Source organism: Athene noctua, chromosome 10, assembly GCF_965140245.1.
Source record: "Athene noctua chromosome 10, bAthNoc1.hap1.1, whole genome shotgun sequence".
Lineage (NCBI taxonomy): Eukaryota > Metazoa > Chordata > Aves > Strigiformes > Strigidae > Athene > Athene noctua.
The window spans coordinates 11980314-12002977 of NC_134046.1; the positions used below are offsets into that span (position 1 = coordinate 11980314).

General features: G+C 42.3%; 1 protein-coding gene across 1 annotated transcript; it reads left to right on the top strand.

The window, feature by feature from the left end:
* Positions 1 to 1975: 1975 nt before the first annotated feature.
* On the top strand, positions 1976 to 22280 carry LRRN1 (leucine rich repeat neuronal 1). Its single transcript, XM_074914208.1, has 2 exons — positions 1976 to 2123; positions 18992 to 22280. The coding sequence occupies exon 2, from the start codon at positions 19222 to 19224 to the stop codon at positions 21370 to 21372; it is 2151 nt and encodes a 716-aa protein (XP_074770309.1). The 5' UTR covers positions 1976 to 2123; positions 18992 to 19221; the 3' UTR covers positions 21373 to 22280.
* Positions 22281 to 22664: the final 384 nt, after the last annotated feature.

Consider the following 22664-nt stretch of genomic DNA (forward strand, 5'->3'; position numbering starts at 1 on the left):
TCCACATCAGGAATAAGAGATAGATGGAAAAGTAACATCCGGACTGATGAGAACAGACTCTGTGGAAGGAAAAGTGGCTTTTGGATGACATTGATGAGTTCCTTCTGAAAATTCAATTTCCTTAAATATGAAAAACTTCACTTTTAATGTTACCCACATGACCTTTTGGACTTTCAGAAAAAAATTCATTGCCTCAAGAGGAAATCTGAAGCATTAACTAAAGAGCATATTTTCAACATATTTAACTTATTGTTAACTCATCTTAAGGGTCTTCCTCACTAAAAATTGTTAAACCCATTTTTAAAACCATTTCCTGAGAAGGTATTGCTTTGGTATATGCAGGAGGAGGCACAGAGCTCAGCCTGCCTCGGACACCAGCCCCTCTCCAGACTGCGCTCAGCAAACTCTGCCTATGTGACTGCAACAGCTTCGTGCAGGGCACAAGGGTGAAAATGATCCTGGTCCTCGTAGGCTGCTTGATTTGTTGGAGTGACTGTCAATACAAGCATGAGGGCTGCTTGTGGAGGTGTGGGAATTCTTGTTACAGTAATGAAGGGCACAAAGGAGGAGGCAGTACAGGATCCTCCTGCGACAGGTTTCCCTTACGTTGGTTAAGCAAATAAACGAAAAAGGGAATAAAAATTTAACAGTATGACAAAAATACCACTGACTTTTACACCACTGCCAAAACTTCAACTGGTCTTTGGCATTGAGGCCAGCCAGGAACTCCTTGTCTAACATGGACTAATTGTTCTTAAGATCCGACGTGAGGCGTCAGGCAGAGGACAGGTACTCAGAGTGCCTGTATTTCCGTGGGCAGCACGCCCCTGCCTGCCAGTGTGTGCTGGGCTGTGGCTCCCTGGGGGAAGCCCCCAATGGCAGCCCCCCTTGAGGGCTTCACCGTGGAGAGACCCTCCGACAGCTGGCTCAGAAACCCCCCAGGGCCTGTGGGGAACTCTCCCAGCTGAGCAAGTAGGGACTGAGGTCAGGATGGGAAAAAGTAGGGCAGGGTGCAAGACAACAACTCCTGGTAACTGGCAAAACAGCTAAAAACTGGTAGTGAATGGGAAGCTGAACACACCCGAGGGCTTACACAGACACCTTTAAATCCTTGAATTGCAGGCTCAAATGACTCTTTGGATTGAAGCTGTAGCCTCTCCTGGTGTTGAAGTTGTAGCCTGTTCTCCTCCGAGCTAATTCATCAATCTCTTATTCAAGCAGCCATAGAGGATACAAAAACGTAATCTCAGCAAATAATTCTGATTTATGTACTGATAATTTCCCTGGGTTGGCCATGCCCCACGCTCAGCTGTGGGCACAGCATGTGGCCGCAGGTTTGCCTCTCTACAGAGGACAGAAAATCAAATGTTTGAGTCCTGAGAGGCCCCTACAACACCACAGTGCTTTGGAGTTACACCATGATCCTTCACGTCAGTTTTAATGAAACCTGGAAACAATTTAGAAATAGGATTCAAAGAGTAGGTGGAAAGTTACCTGGCAGTGTTCCCCGTTGGGTCCATGCTCTGCCTTAGGATACGGTGCTATGTGTCACGATGGTGACATTTTTCTTTGTTAGATTGGCCAAGCGGTGGCAGTGATGACCCCCCCTGCCCTTTCTGGTGTGCATAAATAACTTTCAATAGCTGGAACTGGGGGATGCAAGTCGATCTTCTTTTCCAGGAGCTGTTAACTCTGAAGCCTAATGATGAAGTAATTGGCAAAACGGGAACTTACACCGAGGTGAGGGAATAGGACTCTCCCCCCTCAAATCGGCACCGCGGAATCTGCGCTGTCTTCCGCGGGGCGGGGCGGGGCGGGCGGGGCGCGGGAGGGCGTGGCCCTCCCTCGCCCCGCCCCCTCGCCCCGCCCCGCGCAGATGGTGCCGAACCGACCAATGGGAGCGCAGCCCGTCAGCTGACCGCCGGCGCCTACCCAGGTGCGCGCCGGCGGCGGCACAGAGCGGGCGGCGGGCACCGGCACCGCATCCCCCCACCCCTTCCCTTTACCCGCCCCCTTTTTCCAAGCCGTCTCGCTCCGCACCTCGGCGCGGTGGAACCGCGGTGGCAGTGAATGTGCCGCTTTCCGCATAGCGGCTGCCGCGGGAGAGAGATTCCCGGTTGCTGGTAAGTGTCTCTGCCGTGTGGGGGGGGGGGTCCCCGGGGGTCCGGCGCGGACCTCACGGGGTTGGAAAGCAGGAAAGTTTGCGGTGGCAGCCGTGCCCCCTCCCCTCGCTCCGCGGGACGGTCCTAGCGCGCAGCCAGGTTTTGGGGGCGGGCGGCGGTTTAGTACCGCACCGTGGGGTGCGGGGGGGGGCGGCTTTCGGCTCGCACCTCCGGGCGAGACGCGGTGTTTGCGCGGAGCAGCGGGGTTGCAGCATCACACATTTCCCCCCCCCCCCCCCCCCCCTTCCTCTCTGTTTCTCTCCGCTCCTCCCCGGTTTAGTTCTGCCGTTAATCGCCGCTTTTTTTTGCGGAGCGCCTGGCGCGGGTGCTCGGCCGCGTACCTGCGCGGGGGGGTGCGGAGCCGGTGCCGGCTGCGCGGCGGAGCTGCCAGCGGCCAGAGCCGGGGATTTGCATGCGAATGGGGAGCGATTCCCGGCAGCTGTCTCGCCTCCCCCATTCACCCGGAGGGATTGGAAAAGACAAGGAGGCTTCAGGGTAACAATAGCCCTTCAGAAAGCGGCATAAAGGCGCAGTGTGCGCGGGGCTGCGCGGGGCCGCCGGCTCCGCCACCCTCCGCTGGGGGACAAACGCCCCTCGGGGGCGGCCCGGCCGCTGCCCACCTGTGTCACCGCGGCTCGGGGACATTTAGCACCCAGCGGGGCCGCGGAGCCCTCGCGTTCCTTCCTGGGGTTGGTGAGATTATTTTTTTTTTCCTTTGAAGGTGGGGGGAGCCCGTTGCTTAAGAGATACGCGGAGGGGGTCCTGCGTGAAAGATGCGCAGCCCGGCGCCCTCCCTGCGCGGCCGCGGAGCGGGACAAAGGGCCGCGGGGGCTCCCGGCCCCTCCCCCGCGCCCTGGCGGCCCCTGGCGGGGGGGGGGGGCGCCGGGGCCGGCCGGGCCCTGCAGATGCTGACCCGCTATTCTACAGCTTTCCCGGAGTTATTTAGTGACGGTTCGGTGCGTTTTTCCCACCAGGCGGTGGAAGGAAAAGTAGCGGAATCCAACTCAAAGTAGAAAATCAGGTTGGCCAGGGGCGACAGATCACGGACTGGGTGATTATATTTTTGTCCTGGAGCTGCACGACGGTTCCCAAGTAATGAATCTCTTCGCTAAAAACTAGTTTGTGAGCCTTTAAGCCCCTTCCTTACGGACTTAAAGGATCGCTAGGAAACGAACTAGATACTTCTAGACTGTAAACCGTTCGCGGAGCCGCATGTACGTATGGTGATCCCCGAGACGCTTTAAGTGCCCGAAGCCACGTACTGCTCCCGGCTGTTGGCTGAGCGCTCCTACCAAAGCACGCCCCAAAGTCTTGCACGCTGGCATTTAAATGAATTTAAAAGACAGATGCATGGAGAGAGTGGAAGAACCAACGCACGAAGCTTCCCAGATGACACACAGTTACGAGCGGGGGGTTAGTGATGTTGGGCTCCTGCCCCGGGCGTGCCCCGCGGCCGGGCAAGCTTTCCCCCTGCCCGGCTCTTGTCATGCCACAGCCCTGAAAGACGAAGCCCAGGCTTTATAAGAGCTACAGCTTAACTTGTGCCTTGATAGGTGAAAAGTTACCTGAATAGAATTTTATGTGGTCCCTACAAAATTAAATATCCTAGTAGACATTTGGGACTTTAACAGACCAGTTACTGTGGTGATTGTTCAGTATTTTCTATTTACCTAGAACAGAGATACTGATTATTAAAGGAATGTTTTTGTATGAAGTTGTAGAGATTATAAAAGGATAAAAACTTTTCAACGTTAACTGTGAAACTGTGGGGGTTTTATTGCCATGAATAATGCTGAGCGCACCCAAACTTACGCTGCGAAAAGAAACTTCTGTTCAGTCTCATTTACCAGGGCTCAGACAACTGTGTAGGCGCGGATCCAGCCTGCAGGCTAGGAAGCCCTGGTTTAAAACCACTCATCTGTGCGTTTGATTCCAACTCGTGGAGAGAGTGCCATCACTTAAATAAGCATGAGTTAAAGTTTCCATCGCGGTACGGTGAACAGCCCCGCAGCCCCCCTGGGTGTTGGCGGAAGGGCTGGGCTGGGACGCGCCGGGGCTCGGTGGCGGAGGCGGCAGCCCCCGCGGAGGTAATGCTGCAGCCTTTTGTTTTACTCCGATACAGTATCGTGGCACTGCAGAAGCCAGGGAAAACTTTTGCTAATCGGCGTGCTGTATTCCTGCTGCATCCGTCTGTCAGCAGGCTGCTGCTGCCAAGGCAGGCGGCAGCGACCAGCTCGATTGCTTGGGATTTTTTTGTAGGGACACTTAGAGCACCTTGGATAAATCATAACCCCAGTCAAGTATTACTGGTACTGCAGTTTGCATAGTTTAATATTTACTGAAAAGATAATTAATTTGCATTATTAGGTCTATAGATTATTTGTAGTTGCGAGGGATGATGTTAACTCCAAGTTCATGTAAACAATAATTTTTGATTATTTTTTGAAATTTCTTGTGTGAATTGTTTTTAAGTTTTTATTTGTGTTAATGATATCAATGAGTATAAAAAGGTTTTTTCGCTTTGGTAGATGGATTAGGGCTCTACGCCACGTTATTTCTGTCCCTTGCAACTGCTGCTTCCTCAGGCGAATGCCTTGGAGCACGCCTGGTCCCAGGTCGGGCTTTTGTGTCAGTCTCAGACTAGGCTCAGGCATCAGAAAAAGACAAAACCAAACGGAAAAAAAAAGTTAAGTGACACTCATAGAAGAGTGCTGGTTGTTAACAGCCTTTTTTTTTTTTCAACCAGCAAAGTAGCAAGATGCCGAAGATGTTTACTGAAGAGCCAAACATTTTCAGAAATAAAAATCACTTTCTTTTACTGCACACTTTGTAACTATGGAGGTGACTGTTCTTTGAAGCCCTGATTAATATAAATGAGTTGTAATTTTCTGACCAAGCCATCCTAGTTCACATATATTATTCCATTGGCAGACATGTGGTCTCCACAGCTGTCCCCTCATTTGTGTATGAAATGGAAACACTGGTGGCATTTGTAGGTTACCATAGTTACACGAACAATACACGTGTGAGGCTTCATCCTGCCAAGCTCCAGATTTTTTTCCTGGCAGACATTTTGTAGACAGAGAACTGAAGAAAATCTATGTAAAGTTTTTGGAAGCGCATAAATCCATTTCTCCTATCCGTTTATATAATGCTAATTGAGGGGGAACCTGCATTTCAGCCTCATGACAGCTGATTTTTGCATCTTCTCCCCATTGGAAGTGGGAGATGGCATGATGCTTCCAGGAATTATAAATTCCAGGCTCCAGTCAGGAGCAGTTAAGTGATTAGCAGGATCAGGCCTTAACTGCTATGGCAAATACAAAACATGTCTTGTCTTTAAAAAAAAAAACCTTGCAGCATAGCAAGGTCTATGCAAAACACAACTTCTGAGTTGAAATAGTTTTTATGCTGGTCGACAATGCCTTTTGGTTCCTGGGGGAGCAGAGAGGCAGGCAGGAGCTGGCCTCCACCATTCCTGCTTGTCAGGAGCATCTGCAGAAATGCAAGAAAGTGCACTGAAAAATATCCCCCCTTACTCGGTTTTGTCTCTACAACTAACATGTACCTACTAGAGGAAGAAAGATGGGCAAGAGTAAAGAAAATCATGGAGTTGGCTCAGAAACCAATTTGTTGGTATGTTATAAAACTAGGAAGTAATGGTGTTTCTCTAAGACTCAGAGTGCTTAAATTCTGCAAAGAGAAATCAAAGGACTACTTTGATAAGAAACAGTCTACTGAGGATGTACTTGAGTTGATGATTTTTCCAGTCTCATTCTTTTCCTGTAGCTGAGTAATTAAGTCCTCCACTAATGGACTTTATAAGGTCAGGAACGGAACATGCCTCCATGCAGGTTCAAGAGGTACCCAGATTAAAGTTCTTCTAAACCATGTTCTCTTATTCGTTGCTGCTTAAAGCCCTGATACTTTATTCGAATTTCGTTTTCCTATTTAGAGGTCGTCTTTGATTTTTTTCTACATATGGCACTGAAGGCAAACAGTGGGTTGGCCTATTTTGTATTGGCCTAATTCTCCTGCTGAAGACAGCAGAAGTCTTGGCATCAGTGGGAAGAGAATTAGTCTATGCTCTTAAATTCTACTGCAAAATGTTTTTATAACTTGACTTCTAATTCTTAAGATCTTAATTTGGTGATACAAAGCCAGCATCTTCTTGACTTTCCAGCTGGCTGAATTATCAAAAGAATGGGACCTGGATCACAGTTTCTGAAGATCAAGTGTTTGAGATGGAGTAGATACCTACTGCTTTTTTCTTTTCTTTTTAACTTTAAGAATGATAGGGCAAAGCAATTGTAAGTAATGGTCTTGAAATATTTAACAGGATGCTGTATAGAGAATGCACAGAAGTTATAAAAGTGTCATAGAGAAACAGCTCTTCCCCTTACTTTATTGGGTACTGTGGTCTTGCTACATAAGTCTCTTTTGTAAGATGCTGCCCTTTAGTCCTCTCTGGTAGCACAGGACAATATTTTCCCTGGCCACTTCACAAACTGAAGTGGTCCATTTAACACTGGAGCCAAAGATTACTTACAGGTTTTATTTAGAAATTTTAGAGATTGTCAGCATCTCATTTCCAGGTATTTAATTTAACAGACTCTGGTGATTCCAGCACTTTATGCATCTGTCAGCTTTGACTAGAGCAGGAGTCCCAACTGCTTTTTGAAGCCAAGCCCCCCTTGAGGTAATCTGATAGAGTTTGCCTCTTGCTGGTTACTCCAGTGGTGGCAAATGCCTTCCTCAGTGAGGGCCCACACAGCTGCTCTACCAGTGCTCGGTGAGTCCTGGGGAGGTGCAGCCCCTCACCTGCATCCAGTGATGTCCTGCTAGGGAGGGAGGAGGGAGCAGGGGTGGGTAATGGCGGGCAGCTTGCGTGGACAGGGCTCCCCTCATGTCGGAGGGGAGCAAAACCCAAGGCAGGTGTCAGGGCAGGTGCTGCTCTTCATGCCACGATGCTCCAGGAGCAGGACTAGAGCAGGATCTACCCACCAGCTTGTTTCTCCACTGATGTGAGTGGGAGCCATTGCTGGCTGTCCTGCTGGCAGCCGGATTCCCAGCCTAGCTGATGCAGCCCTGTTTCACTGGGGACCACCAGTGGGGAGGTCCCAAAGGGCCCCCAGGCCTGGCCAGGCACATCGCATTTCTGAGACCAGCATGGTCAGCTGGGAGTCACTGGCTCCATCTTCAAAGAGTTGCTTCTGTAGACAAGCAGGAGGTCTGAAAGTCAAGTACAGGACTGAAAAATGGCATTAAGTGACACTGGGAAAGAGGATACTGTGAGGATGTCTGGCGTGTCCATTCAACACTCCTTGTGTGCATGTTGAGCATTATCTTCCAGAAATACCAAGTTCTGGTTTCATATACACATGATCAATACCAAAGATGTTGTAAGATCAAAACTGGATTCCCCTGTGTTCAATAAATTCCTTTCAAAACTGGAGAAAGCCCACCAGTGACAATGCAGTTGACCCAGATCTCCATCTCTAACTGCTGTCTCTGCCCCTTTCACTGGAGAATTTCATTAGAGGTCACCAGACCTTATTTTACCACAGTCAGGTTTTAAAGCCTTATTTATCAGAGTCAGTCAAGGGTTTGGAGACTAGCTGCTGCTTCAGTTAATGGGAAATGTTCCTTGGGTTTCTCTTCCATCCTGGGGTTTGATATATCATATACTTCTCAATGCTTATTTTTATTTGACTTATAACTACTTTTGTACAGTCAGTGTGACTTGAGTCTTCAAGCAAAATTCAGTCTTTGGAGTTGGACTTCATGTAAAAATTGGATTCACACTAAGCTCCTTGCTAACCCCCAACTGCAGCAGCGTGACGAGCCATGCGCAGGGTCCCTCCACTTCCAGGACGTGCGGTGCGATGCCAGCTCAGCTCCCTGGGCAGTCACAACTCTCATGTTTGTGTGTGGGCCAAAAGATTTGGGCCACTTGGACCAAGCCCAGGTTTTCTGTAGTTTTCAGGAGTTGGTCAGCAAGATGATGAATAATCAGACTGACTAACTTCTAAGAAACACATAAAAGTTATTCAGAGAGAATTATTGATACTTTTTTTTATAAAGTAAAATGCTCAATCAAAGCTTGGATTGCCTTTTTGTAATTTGAAAGTGTTTATCATTGATATAATGAATCCTACATTTTGTGTTATTTCATGCATCATATGATTTATTTGATTAAACAAGTCAAAAAATACCTAGTAAATGCATACCTCGCTACCATGCTGCATATAATTACCAGGATGTAGATAACCTACTGATTGGCTTTGCTAAATTTCCAAATTACAAATGATCCATCACTCTAGCAGAAGTAGAGTAAATATTGATAGTTAGAGATCCACTATTCATAATAGGCATCGCAGTGACTTGTAAATGCATTGCAAAAATAACTGGCTGTTCATCTATGAGTAAAATAAGTGAACCATTTGCAAAAGGTTTTTAAATAGCTGTTTGAAAACAGATCTTTAAAATGGTTTCATCATAGTATAAGGCACCAAATAAAACCAGGTAAGTGTTCTTTATAAATTAATTGGCAAATACGTTTTATCTTTCTGCCCCCTTTAAGTATAACACATCTGGTATATACAAATTAAGCATTACTGTGCCTGAATGAATCACCTTAATTAGGTAAAGACCTTATCTATAAAGCATCAATAACTTAAAATTTTGAGGGAAAACAACTTCTCCTATGTTTTCTGCAATAGGCAGCAATTTTAGTACCTCTGTATTTTGCAAGCACTTATGAAAAACCCATCTGTGGAAAAAATGCTGACTTTGCCATGACAAGACTGAGGACTAAAGCTAAAGGAACAATTTATAGGTCTATTCTTAAACATACAAATACATTAAATGAGGCATTTTTTCTCTCTCTCTCCATCTCATGAACTTCTCAAAGCAAAATTGTTATCTGTTTTATGCATGAAACAAAGTTAATATCAAAATTTTAGTGATACTTGAGATAGAGAACGAACTAAATACAGGCTATTAACATTTTCACCATTCTCAGTTGAATGAGCCTTCCATTCCTGATGACATGGCAGCTCACTTGCTCTATGTTCCAAGCAATACTACTTAAACAATTTAGGAATGAAATAATGATGTAAAACATACTCTTATATAAAACATGTATTTTCTAAGTACAGTGTAATGGTACATTGGGTTATCAGTTGTGAATGGAAGAAGGAAGTCTTCAGAAAAACAAAAATTTCACACAGAAACCCATTGAAAAGTATGGGAAGACTTGAGAAAAGGTGTGGAGGAGGGTCCTGTAATACAGCTATCTAACTGGAGAGAAAATCACTGATTTCTTAGATCATAGTAAAGTTCAAAGTAGTCCCAAAACCAAATCTGTGGCCACTTAATGGAATTACTTCTATCCTATCTTGACTTGGTTGAGTTCCAAATCTTTGTCTTGGTGCTAACAGCCTTCATATTAATCCATTTATTTTGTTACTGGTATGTTCACAGTCTTGAGTGAACAGTAAGATGTCTCCATATCAATCAATTCAGTATATGGTTTTATTAACATTTATATATAAATATAGTTCAGAAACAGAGAATTTGATCTTGCAAGCATATAACTCCTAGGAAAAAAATCAGTAAAAGTCTGTTTTATTCTAAGGGCTGAAACCTGTGTAAGCATGTATAAACTGCATAGATATAGATGCAGGCTAACAGTAAAATACAGTTTAATACTTAATCACTAATAATTGAAAACTAAACACATAGTACAGCCACAGGAAACAGAATTATCACAGTAGAGTATAACAAGGCCCAGAAGAACATTTTTTTTCCCTTGCTTAGGGATAAAACAGTTGAAGCTGGCTTATTACATATACATATGCACACATGTGTACATATAACTTTTTTATAGCAAGTCCAATGTATTTCCTACAGGCAGTGCTATTATGTTGATTCTTATAAACACATACTGAGATCCTGACTCATTTCAGTTTTTATTTATTGGATACCATTTCTAGCACAGGATTTTTTGGCATCCTTTATGGTAGTAACAACTACTTACACACCGGGGTCTTTCCCAACTGTGGGGGATCCTGACTGACTCATAAAACTGGAGTTTGATCTAGAACTGCGTAGGAAGCAAAATAATCATACTGCCAGAAAGCCAGTCAGCAAAAAGAAGAGGAGGATATTCTGTTGCTTCATGAAAATCCTGTGGACTTCTGGCATCCATATTTCTTGTGGTTAAAAATATTTCTCATGTGATCCTTATTTCATTATTATTAACACTTTGCTTCTACTAGCCAAGCTGCCTTGGCTGTCAAGAGTAGTCAAAAACCAAAAAGGAAGTTTTACTCCAAAATCCAGCCCGACTCTTAATGTCCTTGTTCTTCTCTATTTTTTAATTTTTATTTGAACTTTATTGATAGATAATAAGAAGCAGAGATTATCTGAGTAGTTCTAGTATGAAATCCTTGTGAGGTAGGTGCCCCCACGGGTAACAAGATGTTCAGATCCTTCCATGTGGTTCTGAGATCCCAAGTATGCCAAGACTGAAGTCCATTTCTATTCTTTAAATATGATTAGAAGATGCATCAGTTTTTCTCTAGTCTTGGTCTTATTTCATTCTTCAGCCAGCAGATATACAAAATGCAAAAAATACTTGGAACAGGTCTTCCAAAATTAGTTATGCTCTGTAAATTTTAGACACTGTACAAGCTAAAACCAATTAAGTTTAAATTCTCCCTTGCATCTAAAGTGTACAGAAGGCTGTGAATGCATTACAGCATGTACAGGTGGAAATTAAAGGATTTCCCTGGTGGTTTGTCCTCCACCAACTGCAGGCAGCTGTCCTGCATTTTGGTGCAGAAGGGAAGAGCTGCAAGGAAGGTCTTTTAACCTGAAAGTGGAAGTTACTTGGTGGTTCTCAGAAAAGCTGATCTAGTCAATTTTATCTGGCAATTATGTGGAATGAGGATAATAATCACAGACATGATTCTTCTCTATTGAATGAAATAAAAGCTTTACTACTGCCTTCATAGTGAAGAGGGGCAGACCCTGTATAGCAGGATGTGAGAACTAGAGAACAGCCTGTATTGTCCCAAGATTCATCTATTTTATGAAAATAATCATAGCAAGAAAGTAGATAAGTTCGGTTTCTAATATGAGAATATTACTACTGTACAAACATATCTTGCCTTTTAGATTTTCATAGAAGCACTGAATTACAGACTGGTTTGGGTTGAAAGGGACCTTATAGACTTTCTAGTTCCCACCCCCCTGCCCTGGTCAGGGACACCTTCCACTAGCCCAGGTTGCCCAAAGCCCCGTCCAACCTGGCCTTGAACCCTTCCAGGGAGGGGGCAGCCACAGCTTCTCTGGGCAACCTGTGCCAGGGCCTCACCCCCCTCACAGGGAAGAATTTCTTCCATCTAATCTAAATTGCCCTCTTTCAGTTTAAAACCCTTAGCTCTCTTCCTACCCCTACACCCCTGATGCAGAGTCCCTCCCCCTTTCCTGTAGCCCCTTTCAGTACTGGGAGGCCGCTCTAAGGTCTCCCCGGAGCCTTCTCTTCTCCAGGCTGAACACCCCCAACTCTCTCAGCCTGTCCTCACAGGGAGGTGCTCCAGCCCCCCCATCATCTTCGTGGCCTCCACTGGACCCACTCGAGCAGGTCCGTGTCCTTCTGATGTTGGTGCCCCCAGAGCTGGACACAGCACTGCAGGGGGGTCTCATGAGAGCAGAGCAGAGGGGGAGAATCCCCTTCCTTGACCTGCTGGCCACACTTCTCTTGATCCAGCCCAGGACACGGGTGGCTTTCTGGGCTGTGAGCACACATTGCTGGCTCACAGTCAGTTTTCTACCCACCAACACCCCCAAGTCCTCCTTCACAGGGCTGCTCTCCGTCCATTCCTCGCCCAGCCTGGATTTGTGCTTGGGATTGCCCCGACCCATGGGCAGGACCTTCTCAAGGCTTTTAATGGGTTTATGAGTTTTTTCTTTCCTAAAGAAAAAACAGACTATATAATTTGACCACCTACTGTTTGGAAAGCAGTTATTATTCCCGATGTTTCTAATATGACTTGTTAATGGTATTTTCAAAAGAGATTTTCAAATAGATTACAGAAGCTGGGTCACAATTCCATGGTTGATTTGATGGGCCATCAATATACAAGTAGCTGTACTCTGCATGGTATCTAGCCCCTCGTACTCAAGATCAGTGGATGAATGAAAATACTTTTTCTCTCTCCTTCAAATTTATTTCAATATTTTAATGAAAAACATTGTATCAGATGCAAGTCTTAAGAATAAACCCTAATAAATTAGAAATTTCAACGATTTAATATGCTCCTTCTGCAGTGCAGGCATTATGAATAGGATGCTCTTCGCATTTCTTCTGTGGAGATAAGACTAGTATTTTTCAAAGGAACACAGATAAAGCATGCTAACGTTGTCCTGAAATACAGCAAATTGCATTCTCACCACAGCTTTCTCTAAAATTAAAGACTGACTTTATTTTGATGGAATGTGTGTACAGACAAGAAGAAGTAGACATCATTTGCAGGGAAGAAAACCCCAAACCTTAAATATTATAAATCCCTGAGGATGTGTTTTGAAGCTTTATACCATTATTACATGTTCTATAGGCCCTTGCTTCTGTCTTTGCTTTTAATAATAAGCTCCCATTTTCAGATTTTGGTATGCTCCTTCAACTGACTCGCATCATTTTCAGCTTGACTTTTCTGTATTTTACATAATTCAGGCTTGTAAATAGCTTATTTTCTGATGACATTGGAGACTTAAAAAACCTCAATATAAAAGGCTTAGTATCAGGCATGATTTCTCAATATTTTTCTAAATAGACAGGATTGCACCTGTAAATTTGATTTCTGGGAAAGAAGTCCATTCTGTAGGTTAGCTGTAAATATCCTGGTTATTAAACCCAAAGTCCAAGTTCAGCCTATTTCTCTAGGTGTACAAGGTCACCGATGCTCTTGACTGGAGTAAGCCCTGATTTTCAGTAACACAATGTTTTAGACCACGTTTTGTGTTGTGCTTGCTTCTGTGATTTAGTGGGCGCATGTACATATTTCTGTGGCAGTACTTAGATGCCTCTCTCTCCTAAAGCACTGTCAAAGGTTATTGTTCATCTGTGGTGTGGCACCAATAGCTCTGTTTTCTCTATAGAAAATGGGTGGATATAGAACTGCAAAGGCCCTACTGAAGCTCAAAGCAAGTCACTTCTTACCTCCATCATACACACAATACCCTTTTCTTAAACTTGTCAAACTGTCTTAACCTGACTGTAATGAATGCAACCTGAGCGCATGCTGGGCCAGTTCATCCCCAGGCTTGCTTCTAGCGTAAGTAGCTCTTTGGGCCTGATCTTTGCCAGACCAACCAAGCCGAGCTCTCTGTGTCCCCTGTCTAAACAGGCTCTTCCTTCCAGTCCACACTCTGACTATGGAGTAACACTTTGTAGTGATCCCAGTCTGAATTTGGTTTTCTTGATCACTGTGTTCTAGCTGAAGCTTTACCAGTTCTTATGTCTTGGCACTAATAATCGGTCACAGCAGTGCACTCCCAGTCCCTGGGCATGGGTGCTGGGCTGTCTAACATGCACTTTCCTAACGCTCCACCTGAATCCAGGATGCAGCATCCCAGACAAGTTTTCCAGAACTGACTGATGATGGAGGGTGTTTATATGGCAGTAGTTTCACAGACAAGGATGATGGGGAAACAAGAAAGCTGCATGAGTCATTAGCAGAACATTAGCACAACAGACAATTTTCCGAAAGAGTAGCTACGTTACTTAGGCTCAGTATATGAAAACGTTTCTGTGGAGAGATGGGTAGGTACTGTGGATCAGTACGTGCTTCTGGCTCACAGCAAGCACAAAATAAATTGCTTGTCTTAGCCTGAGGTAATTTTCTTCATGTATCTGATCCCTCAAACTTTCACCTAGGCACATTTAGTGCATATGGCTGCCAACCAAAATCTGTGCTGATGCTACTTGCAATATAAAAGAAAATCCGCAAGAATGAACTACTTAACTGTGGAGAGAGAAGATTTTCTGTTGTAGTATTGCTGTTTCAAAACAGACATCCAAATAACCATGTTCAAACTATATTGTTTCTTTTTTCAGCAATTTTTAATAGTGACCATTAATATAGCTGTCAAGAAGTGACAACATTTTGTCTTCCCATTACCAAGAAGAAATGTTCAGTATCTATTTTATTCTAGTTGGCAGGTTAACTGTGAACACTTTTAATGAACAGTTTATTTCATGATTGTCCCTCCATATTCTCCTCTACTGCATTGTGGACGTATACATACTTCTTCTTCAGATCGCCTGAACAACTAGACAAACCCTTGACAGCCATTAGCAAGGCTGCAGCTGCCAGCACACACCTTTTTCCACAGGAAAGCTGAAATAAATGAAGGATCTTCTGCTCCGTAACCAAATACCCACCATTACAATTTCTTGGGCCAAACAAATTCTAAGTATTAAACAGTTTTTACAACCTAAGCTGGAAAGGGAAGCCATATACAAACCTCCCCACTGCATTTCCAGATGGGAGACACAGGAATGATGCGCACGTTTTCTACTCACAAGAAACATGGACAAGTTAATATCCCAGAGAGCTGTTGTGGGTTTGCTTGCTGACAGACATGCGGTTTCTTAATGTGCTGGCTATTGAGAGGTGCTATGGAAAATGCATTTATTTAGCCCTTAGTAAAATAATTCCCTCCATATCTCTCGCATAAAATTAACCATTATTTCTATTGATATCAAGTTAACAGCTGTTATGACTGTTGTAGTGGTTCGGTACACTACAAAATACGAATTTAATAAATGAGAGGCAAGGCAGAGAATGCTAAAAACTATCCTTTACAAGCTCAGTATCTCCCAAAAGAAGGTATAATACCCTCTTACTGTGTAGGGGAAATTTCCTTACCCAGTATTTTTAAAAGACATTTTTAACACAGAATTAAAACAAGGGCCATCAATCATATGACCCATATTAAACACCATTTTCAGAAAAAAAAAAAAAAAAAAAGAAAAAATATTTTGTGATATGCCTCTGTCCTAAGGAAGGTTTTGAGGACTCATTCTCCCTTAATCCAAAAACCCTGGAGCCACTGCTCTGCCCTGTTCTGGATCTGGTGTTTCTTTAAGAAACATTCCCTGGCCTTCAAAAGCTACAATCTTTTGAATTGATCCTCTGACTTGTCTTTTGCTTGGACTGCACTTGGCTACGAGGGACATACTGTATTAGTTTTATATTAAAAAAAAAATAACAATACAAGAAGGATCTCACTGGGCAAAATTCTGAGTTGCCTACAGGAAAGGGGCCCACACTAACACTCAATTTTTTTTCGATTAAGTCTCACTGATTCCAGTGAGAGCTGGAAACTTTCCCATGAGCCATCCCCAGTTTATCCATGTGAGTTTGGTGATTATTCATTGTTGCCTATTTGGAACATACTGTCACAGATTTTGTTTCCAAAACCTATTCTAGATAGGACTTCAGAACTGGAGAAGAGTCTAACATTTGAGAAACATAATCTTCCAGCAATACATTTGGTGTTATTTTATTCTTTTGGACACTAAATGTCACAGAGGTGTCTAGGACCAGTCCTGCCAACACTGTGAACACTGGAAAGCTGAGACATCCAGGGGCAAAGGGACAGCTGTCGGTGACTGCTCAGAGGCAGCAGCTTCTTACGAACATGAGAAACATCTCACAAACATAAACGGCAGAACAGAAGCAGCCGTAGCTCTTTAGTGATACAAAAAGCTGCAGTGCACTTTTGCACTAGTAATGGCTGCCTCTTTAGTTTTTATCAGAGCAATAGATGGGGTTTTATAGCATAAGCAGCAACTAAAGTGGAAGTCCACGGCTTGGCTTTTCCCTCATGCTGTGGCCTCTGGGCTGCCCTTCACATAAGCACAGCACTAAAGCGGACTGGGGCCTGTGGAGCTGATCAGAATTTACTTTTTGATTGCACTGGATTTTCATTTATAGCTTCATCCAAGCTGTCCTGGGCTGGGGGAGATTGAAGACAGTAATGTGCAGATCATTTCTAAAGAACATTTTCCAGTTAAAGAAAATTAAATCCATTTGCAGTAGAAAATAGCTAGAGAAGAGAAAGTGTCACTAGTAACTTGTAAAATCATATGTCTACAGTGATCATAAACCCAGAACTCTATTCAATAAAACCAGAAATGCCCTCTTACCAAGGATGAAATAAATGTAATGTGCAAGTAAGAGGATATAAATATTCAACAAAGGAAGGATCAAATTTGAATTTTTTTCAAAATCTAGATGTGCTCCAACATATTTTAAAAGAAGCTTTGAAGTCTTTTTCGGGCAGTTTCATTTTTAAAGTATATCATGATTCATATAACTACATCAGAGCTAAATCAGTACTAAAACATCATTAGGGTCCACAGCTTTATAAGGCATGGACTTCTTTGTCTTCATTTACTTAGAAAAAAGTTACAAGAGAGACTCTGAAGGCTTGAACATTTTGAGCAATGTTGTGTCTTGTAGCAGCATCTGGTTTGGTGCAGGCTGTTGCCCCGGGCGTGCCGCTCCCTTTTGTGCCTCACTGAGCCGAGGCTGCAAAGCTGGACCAGAGACCTCTCCCTGTGCGAGGGAGCAGCTCAAAGCACCTCCAGGACCTGTCTGAAATGGTTACTGGATGAAATCACTGCCTGCATTATTACCTGGCAAATACTGTAATTTGAAAAATCTGGAATTAAATCAATTAAACTTTGGACATCATCAATATTCTTAGAACTGTCTAGTTTAGATCAGCTACAAATGGGTTGGTTTTGAGAAGCATCCATTAAAGTCAGCATAACTCAGTTTATGCCAGCATCCCCATCACTCTATGTTAATATAATCCTTATTATTACGGTGCCGTTAAGATTTATTTTTGTTAATGCAGTTAATGTCTTATTCAATTCTTCCATCAGTTGAAAGTTATTTGAGAAGGAATGTTTGCTCTGCATCTGTCTTTTCCCCCTCCAGCACAGTCTTCTCATCTCTCATTCAAGTCTCAGCTACCAGAGAGAAAAATCTAACTCAACAGGGTCAAATGCTTTCTGGCTAACATTCCTGTTTCCCTTCCTCCAGAAGACAACCACAGAACAAATAACAGCATGCCAAAATAAAAATGCTATTTGGTGTGTTCTACTTATAGCATTATATCAAAATCTGAAATAAAATAGTAATTTTATTATTTAATATGTTGACAAGATTTTGAAGTAAAAGCATTATATAAACGGCATTTCTGTCACCACCATCTAGATTACTATTTTAGAACTATTTTTAAAAGCTGTATTTAATTTTATTATTTCATATGGTAGTATCTTTTGTAGGCTTTGACTAGGTTGAGGCTTTACTATGTTCTAATTGAAAAAGATGCTATTTCCTGTTTTCTCTGATTACATTTTATTATTGTTATGTGCTCTGTCTCAGATATAGTGCAACTTGATTGTTTTAGTTATATTTAGTAAAAAGACAAAATGTTTGTCTGAGAAGTCTCAACAGCACTCATTAGAGCACGAGACTTGCAGTGTTGCCTTGAATTTCAAGAGGTCTGTTCTTTAAATCCTTAACTCAGATTTGTCACATGCCTTGCTTTGTATTTAATTCAAAGCTTGTTGAACACATGCTCTAACCTGGTTAACTTTCACTGTGAAATACTGTAAAGGTGTACTTTAAAGGTGTACTTTACCTGTTAATATCGATGTGCATAACAAGCCCAGAGAAACACAGCTAGGCATGTGAAATCACCACAAGCTGGAGAAAAATTAGTTCATGCAGCATCACCATCACCAAAGCAACACACTTCTGAACTGGAAGACTGGCTGTTGTATGTCACAGCACAGGCCTCAAACTGTACATTTTTACACACATAGAAACTCTCCAAACTGTATACACGCTTTTTCCACCAGCAGTAATAGACAGGTTTGCAGATAACAGTTTCCCACAGCTTACTTTTTCAATAAAGTGAGAATGAGGAAGATTTTGCTAAGAGCATAGATTTTCCTTGAATATGTGTTTAAAGACCCATGACACAACAGATTTTTCTGAAGTACACTGGACACTGTCGGGTTAATTTAAACATACTCTTGCATGAGTAACTTCAGGCTAAAAAGATATAAATTGTGTGGTTTACACAGTAATTTGGAATTGTGATAAACACTTCACATATGATGCACAATGCAGTACAGACAGCTAAAATAAGGACAGTACGTTCGCTTAATCAAATATACTGTAATTGTTTGGTGCTTAGCTGGATTAAATCTAAGCTGTTATCTGGAACCGATTTGATTAACTCGGATGAATTTGGGCAGAGTTCATATGCATTTAGCTTGAAACTTATAAACCAACATCTTCCTGAGCCTCAGCTCCACACACCTGAAATCCAAGCCCTGGGGACAGCTCTGACACCCTGACTCCCATTGGGATTATGCTCTGAACACTCCATGGAGACCCAGCTGCACTCACAAGCATATCCTTCATCTTTAGCATTTCTCAAGCCATTCAAACAAATATTGCAGAGTAAAACTGAAAGGTTTCTGAAGTTTTATTTTCAGATTATTGCATATGTTGTTACAGCCACTCACTTGGGAACTATCAGAGAGTCTTCTCAAGTAGAAGAGAGTTCCAAACCCTACATAACTTAACTATACCAGACCAGGATTTTTGTAAGATAGATGAATGTTAAAATAATGATTGTTTTCAGATATTTTTCTTTAAAGGATGGAGGAATTAAATAATATATGAACTTTACATGAGATGAGCATAACATATACCCTAATCTGTTTTCAGGACCATCTTCAGACACTGATTTGCAGAAGATTCTGGAACAGAGAAGCAGCCGAGAGTCTTCAGACCATTTCTTATCTTCTCTAAACTCAGAAAATCATCTTCTACCTTCTGGATGTCCAAGCCTTTCACCTTAAACTTTAAGCTTTATGTTTCCTGCTTGATAACAAATTACCTTCTCAATCTGTTGTCATTTTGAGGGGCTGGGGAGCTGAACTCACTAGCTGGCCAGCATGGCAAAGGTCAGAATTGTTTTAACTGTTTGCCAGTTGGTGCTAGAATTGTTAATGAATTCATTAACTGAGTCTTCCATACAGAGTAACGAATGTCCACAACTCTGTGTATGTGAAATCAGGCCATGGTTTACACCACAGTCAACGTACAGGGAAGCCACAACAGTTGACTGCAATGACCTTCGATTAACAAAAATCCCCAGCAACCTTTCCAGTGACACTCAAGTCCTTCTGTTACAAAGCAACAACATTGCAAAGACCACAGATGAACTCCAACAGCTGTTTAATTTAACAGAATTGGATTTTTCACAAAATAACTTCACAAGTATCAAAGATGTGGGGCTCTCAAATCTCACTCAACTTACTACTTTGCACCTGGAGGAAAACCAGATAACGGAGATGACTGACTACTGCTTGCAAGACCTTTGCAATCTTCAGGAGCTATATATAAATCACAACCAGATCAGCAGCATTTCTGCAAATGCATTCTCTGGCCTGAAGAATCTTCTGAGATTACATCTCAACTCCAACAAATTAAAGGTTATTGACAGCCGTTGGTTTGATTCTACTCCTAACTTAGAGATCCTCATGATTGGAGAAAATCCAGTGATTGGAATACTAGATATGAATTTCAAACCGCTCTCAAATTTAAGGAGTCTAGTTTTGGCAGGTATGTATCTCACAGACATTCCTGGCAATGCCTTGGTAGGCTTGGATAGTCTTGAAAGTCTTTCCTTCTATGACAACAAATTGGTAAAAGTTCCTCAGCTTGCACTTGAGAAAGTTCCAAATTTAAAATTCCTGGATCTCAACAAAAATCCCATTCATAAAATTCAAGAAGGTGATTTTAAAAACATGCTCAGATTGAAGGAGCTTGGAATCAATAATATGGGAGAACTCGTTTCTGTTGATAGGTATGCGCTGGACAACCTGCCTGAACTTACAAAGCTCGAAGCCACCAACAACCCAAAGCTGTCTTATATACATCGTTTGGCATTTCGCAATGTTCCCGCCCTGGAGAGCTTGATGCTCAACAACAATGCCTTGAATGCAGTCTACCAAAAGACAGTGGAATCCCTTCCGAACCTGCGTGAGATCAGTATCCACAGTAACCCGCTCAGGTGTGACTGTGTCATACACTGGATCAACTCAAACAAAACCAATATCCGTTTCATGGAACCTCTCTCCATGTTTTGCGCTATGCCTCCAGAATACAGAGGACAGCAGGTGAAGGAAGTGTTAATACAGGATTCAAACGAACAATGTCTTCCAATGATCTCTCATGAGACCTTTCCAAATCACTTAAACTTGGACATCGGCATGACAGTTTTTTTAGATTGTCGGGCCATGGCAGAACCTGAGCCAGAAATTTATTGGGTCACTCCTCTCGGCAATAAAGTAACTGTCGAAAGTCTCTCTGAAAAATACAAGCTGAGTAGTGAAGGCACCTTGGAAATCTCTAACATCCAGGTTGAAGACTCTGGGAGATACACCTGTGTTGCTCAAAACATCGAAGGGGCTGACACGAGGGTCGCTACTATCCGGGTGAACGGAACGCTCTTGGATGGTACCCAAGTTCTGAAAATCTACGTTAAGCAAGCTGAATCACATTCAATCTTAGTTTCCTGGAAAGTTAATTCCAATGTCATGACTTCCAATTTAAAATGGTCGTCAGCCACTATGAAGATTGACAACCCTCACATTACATACACTGCTAGGGTCCCGGTTGATGTACATGAATATAACCTCACGCATTTACAACCATCCACAGATTATGAAGTGTGTCTAACAGTGTCAAGTATCCATCAGCAAACACAGAAGTCCTGTGTTAACGTTACAACAAAAAATGCAGCTTTTGCGCTCGATATTTCAGACCAAGAAACCAGCACTGCCCTCGCAGCAGTAATGGGATCCATGTTTGCTGTCATTAGCCTTGCCTCCATTTCTGTTTATATTGCAAAAAGATTTAAGAGAAAAAACTACCACCACTCCTTGAAAAAATATATGCAAAAGACCTCTTCAATCCCACTGAATGAGCTCTACCCTCCACTTATTAATCTCTGGGAAGGTGACAGTGAAAAAGACAAGGATGGTTCTGCAGAGACCAAGCCAACCCAAGTCGACACATCCAGAAGCTATTACATGTGGTAACTCAGAGGATATTTTGCTTCTGGTAGTAAGGAGCACAAAGACTTTTTTGCTTTATTCTGCAAAAACGAGAAGTTGAAGACTTTTGTATTTTTGACTTTGCTAGTTTGTGGCAGAGTGGTGAGGACAGGTGGATATTTCAGAATTTTTTAGTATAGCGTATCGCAATTGTTTGACACAAATGGCAGCTTCACCTAGCTTCCAATTTTATTTTTTTTTTCCCCCTCCTTTTTTTTAGTTATTGTGCTAAACTTAATGCTGTTCTAACTACAGTGCTGAATAAAATTAATGAGAGGCTGGGGTTACCCTGTGATTCAAAAGTAGCACAACCCCATTCTTCTGAAGCCATCAGTAGAGTACAGTATCTTGCAAAGCTAACATACAGTTTTGAAACTGCATTGAACTGGGTTTGTAACTTTGGTCTAAGGACTCATACACAGAGAAAAGGAGACCTTGAATGATGTTAGTTGACTGTACTGTAATGTTGTATCAACTGATCTGAATGTTTTTGACTTTGAACAATGAGTTTTCTTTTTTTCTTTTTATTTTTGTAGTAGTTGAAAAGACTTAGGTAAAGCTAACAGGCAATAGAAATATGTACATCCAATTTTTTAATGTAACAGACTAAATGTTAATTGTTCTCTTATTATTTTTATTATATTTAGTAGACACTTTTGAAGAATACTAGACTTTTGTTGTGTTTAAATCACCAACACATGGTGTTTAATGAAGGCAGAGCTATAATAAATTTAGTTTTGTTCTGATTTTTTATTTTAGAAGTCACAATAATGTATTGGGTTTAGATGTCACTAGTTTGACTGGTGATCATGTTTTGACATAAAATATATCCAAAATGTTATATAAAAATATTGTGGTTTTTTTCTTGATGGAATTACATTTCAACAAAGTTCCATTTTTTTTTGGTATGCATTTATTTTAATAGTGTTTTTTTCTGCACTAGATGCAAAATATTGAAAATAATTTAATCAGAAAAATGTATCGGTATGGCTTTTGGACTGTAAGTCACATGCAGAATCAAAACTGTTTAGCATAAGGTACACAGCAAAAATAATTCACAGAGGGTGTAACAAAACTTCCTTTTTGTATATTTTCTGTTTGTATTCTGAGCTAAGATATAAATGAAGCTGACATTTAGCTGTCATTACAATCAGTTAGGACAAAAAAAACAACTCAGTGCTACCAAACTGAAATAAAACAGTTGAATCCTGGCATATACTTTTTTTTTAAAAAAAAAAAAAAAAAGAAAAAAGTGAATTGGATTAATGTTCCTTCTA

What these genes read in the sequence shown, in the direction of transcription:
- LRRN1 (XM_074914208.1), top strand. Translation starts at nt 19,222, where the DNA reads ATGGCAAAGGTCAGAATTGTTTTAACTGTTTGCCAGTTGGTGCTAGAA.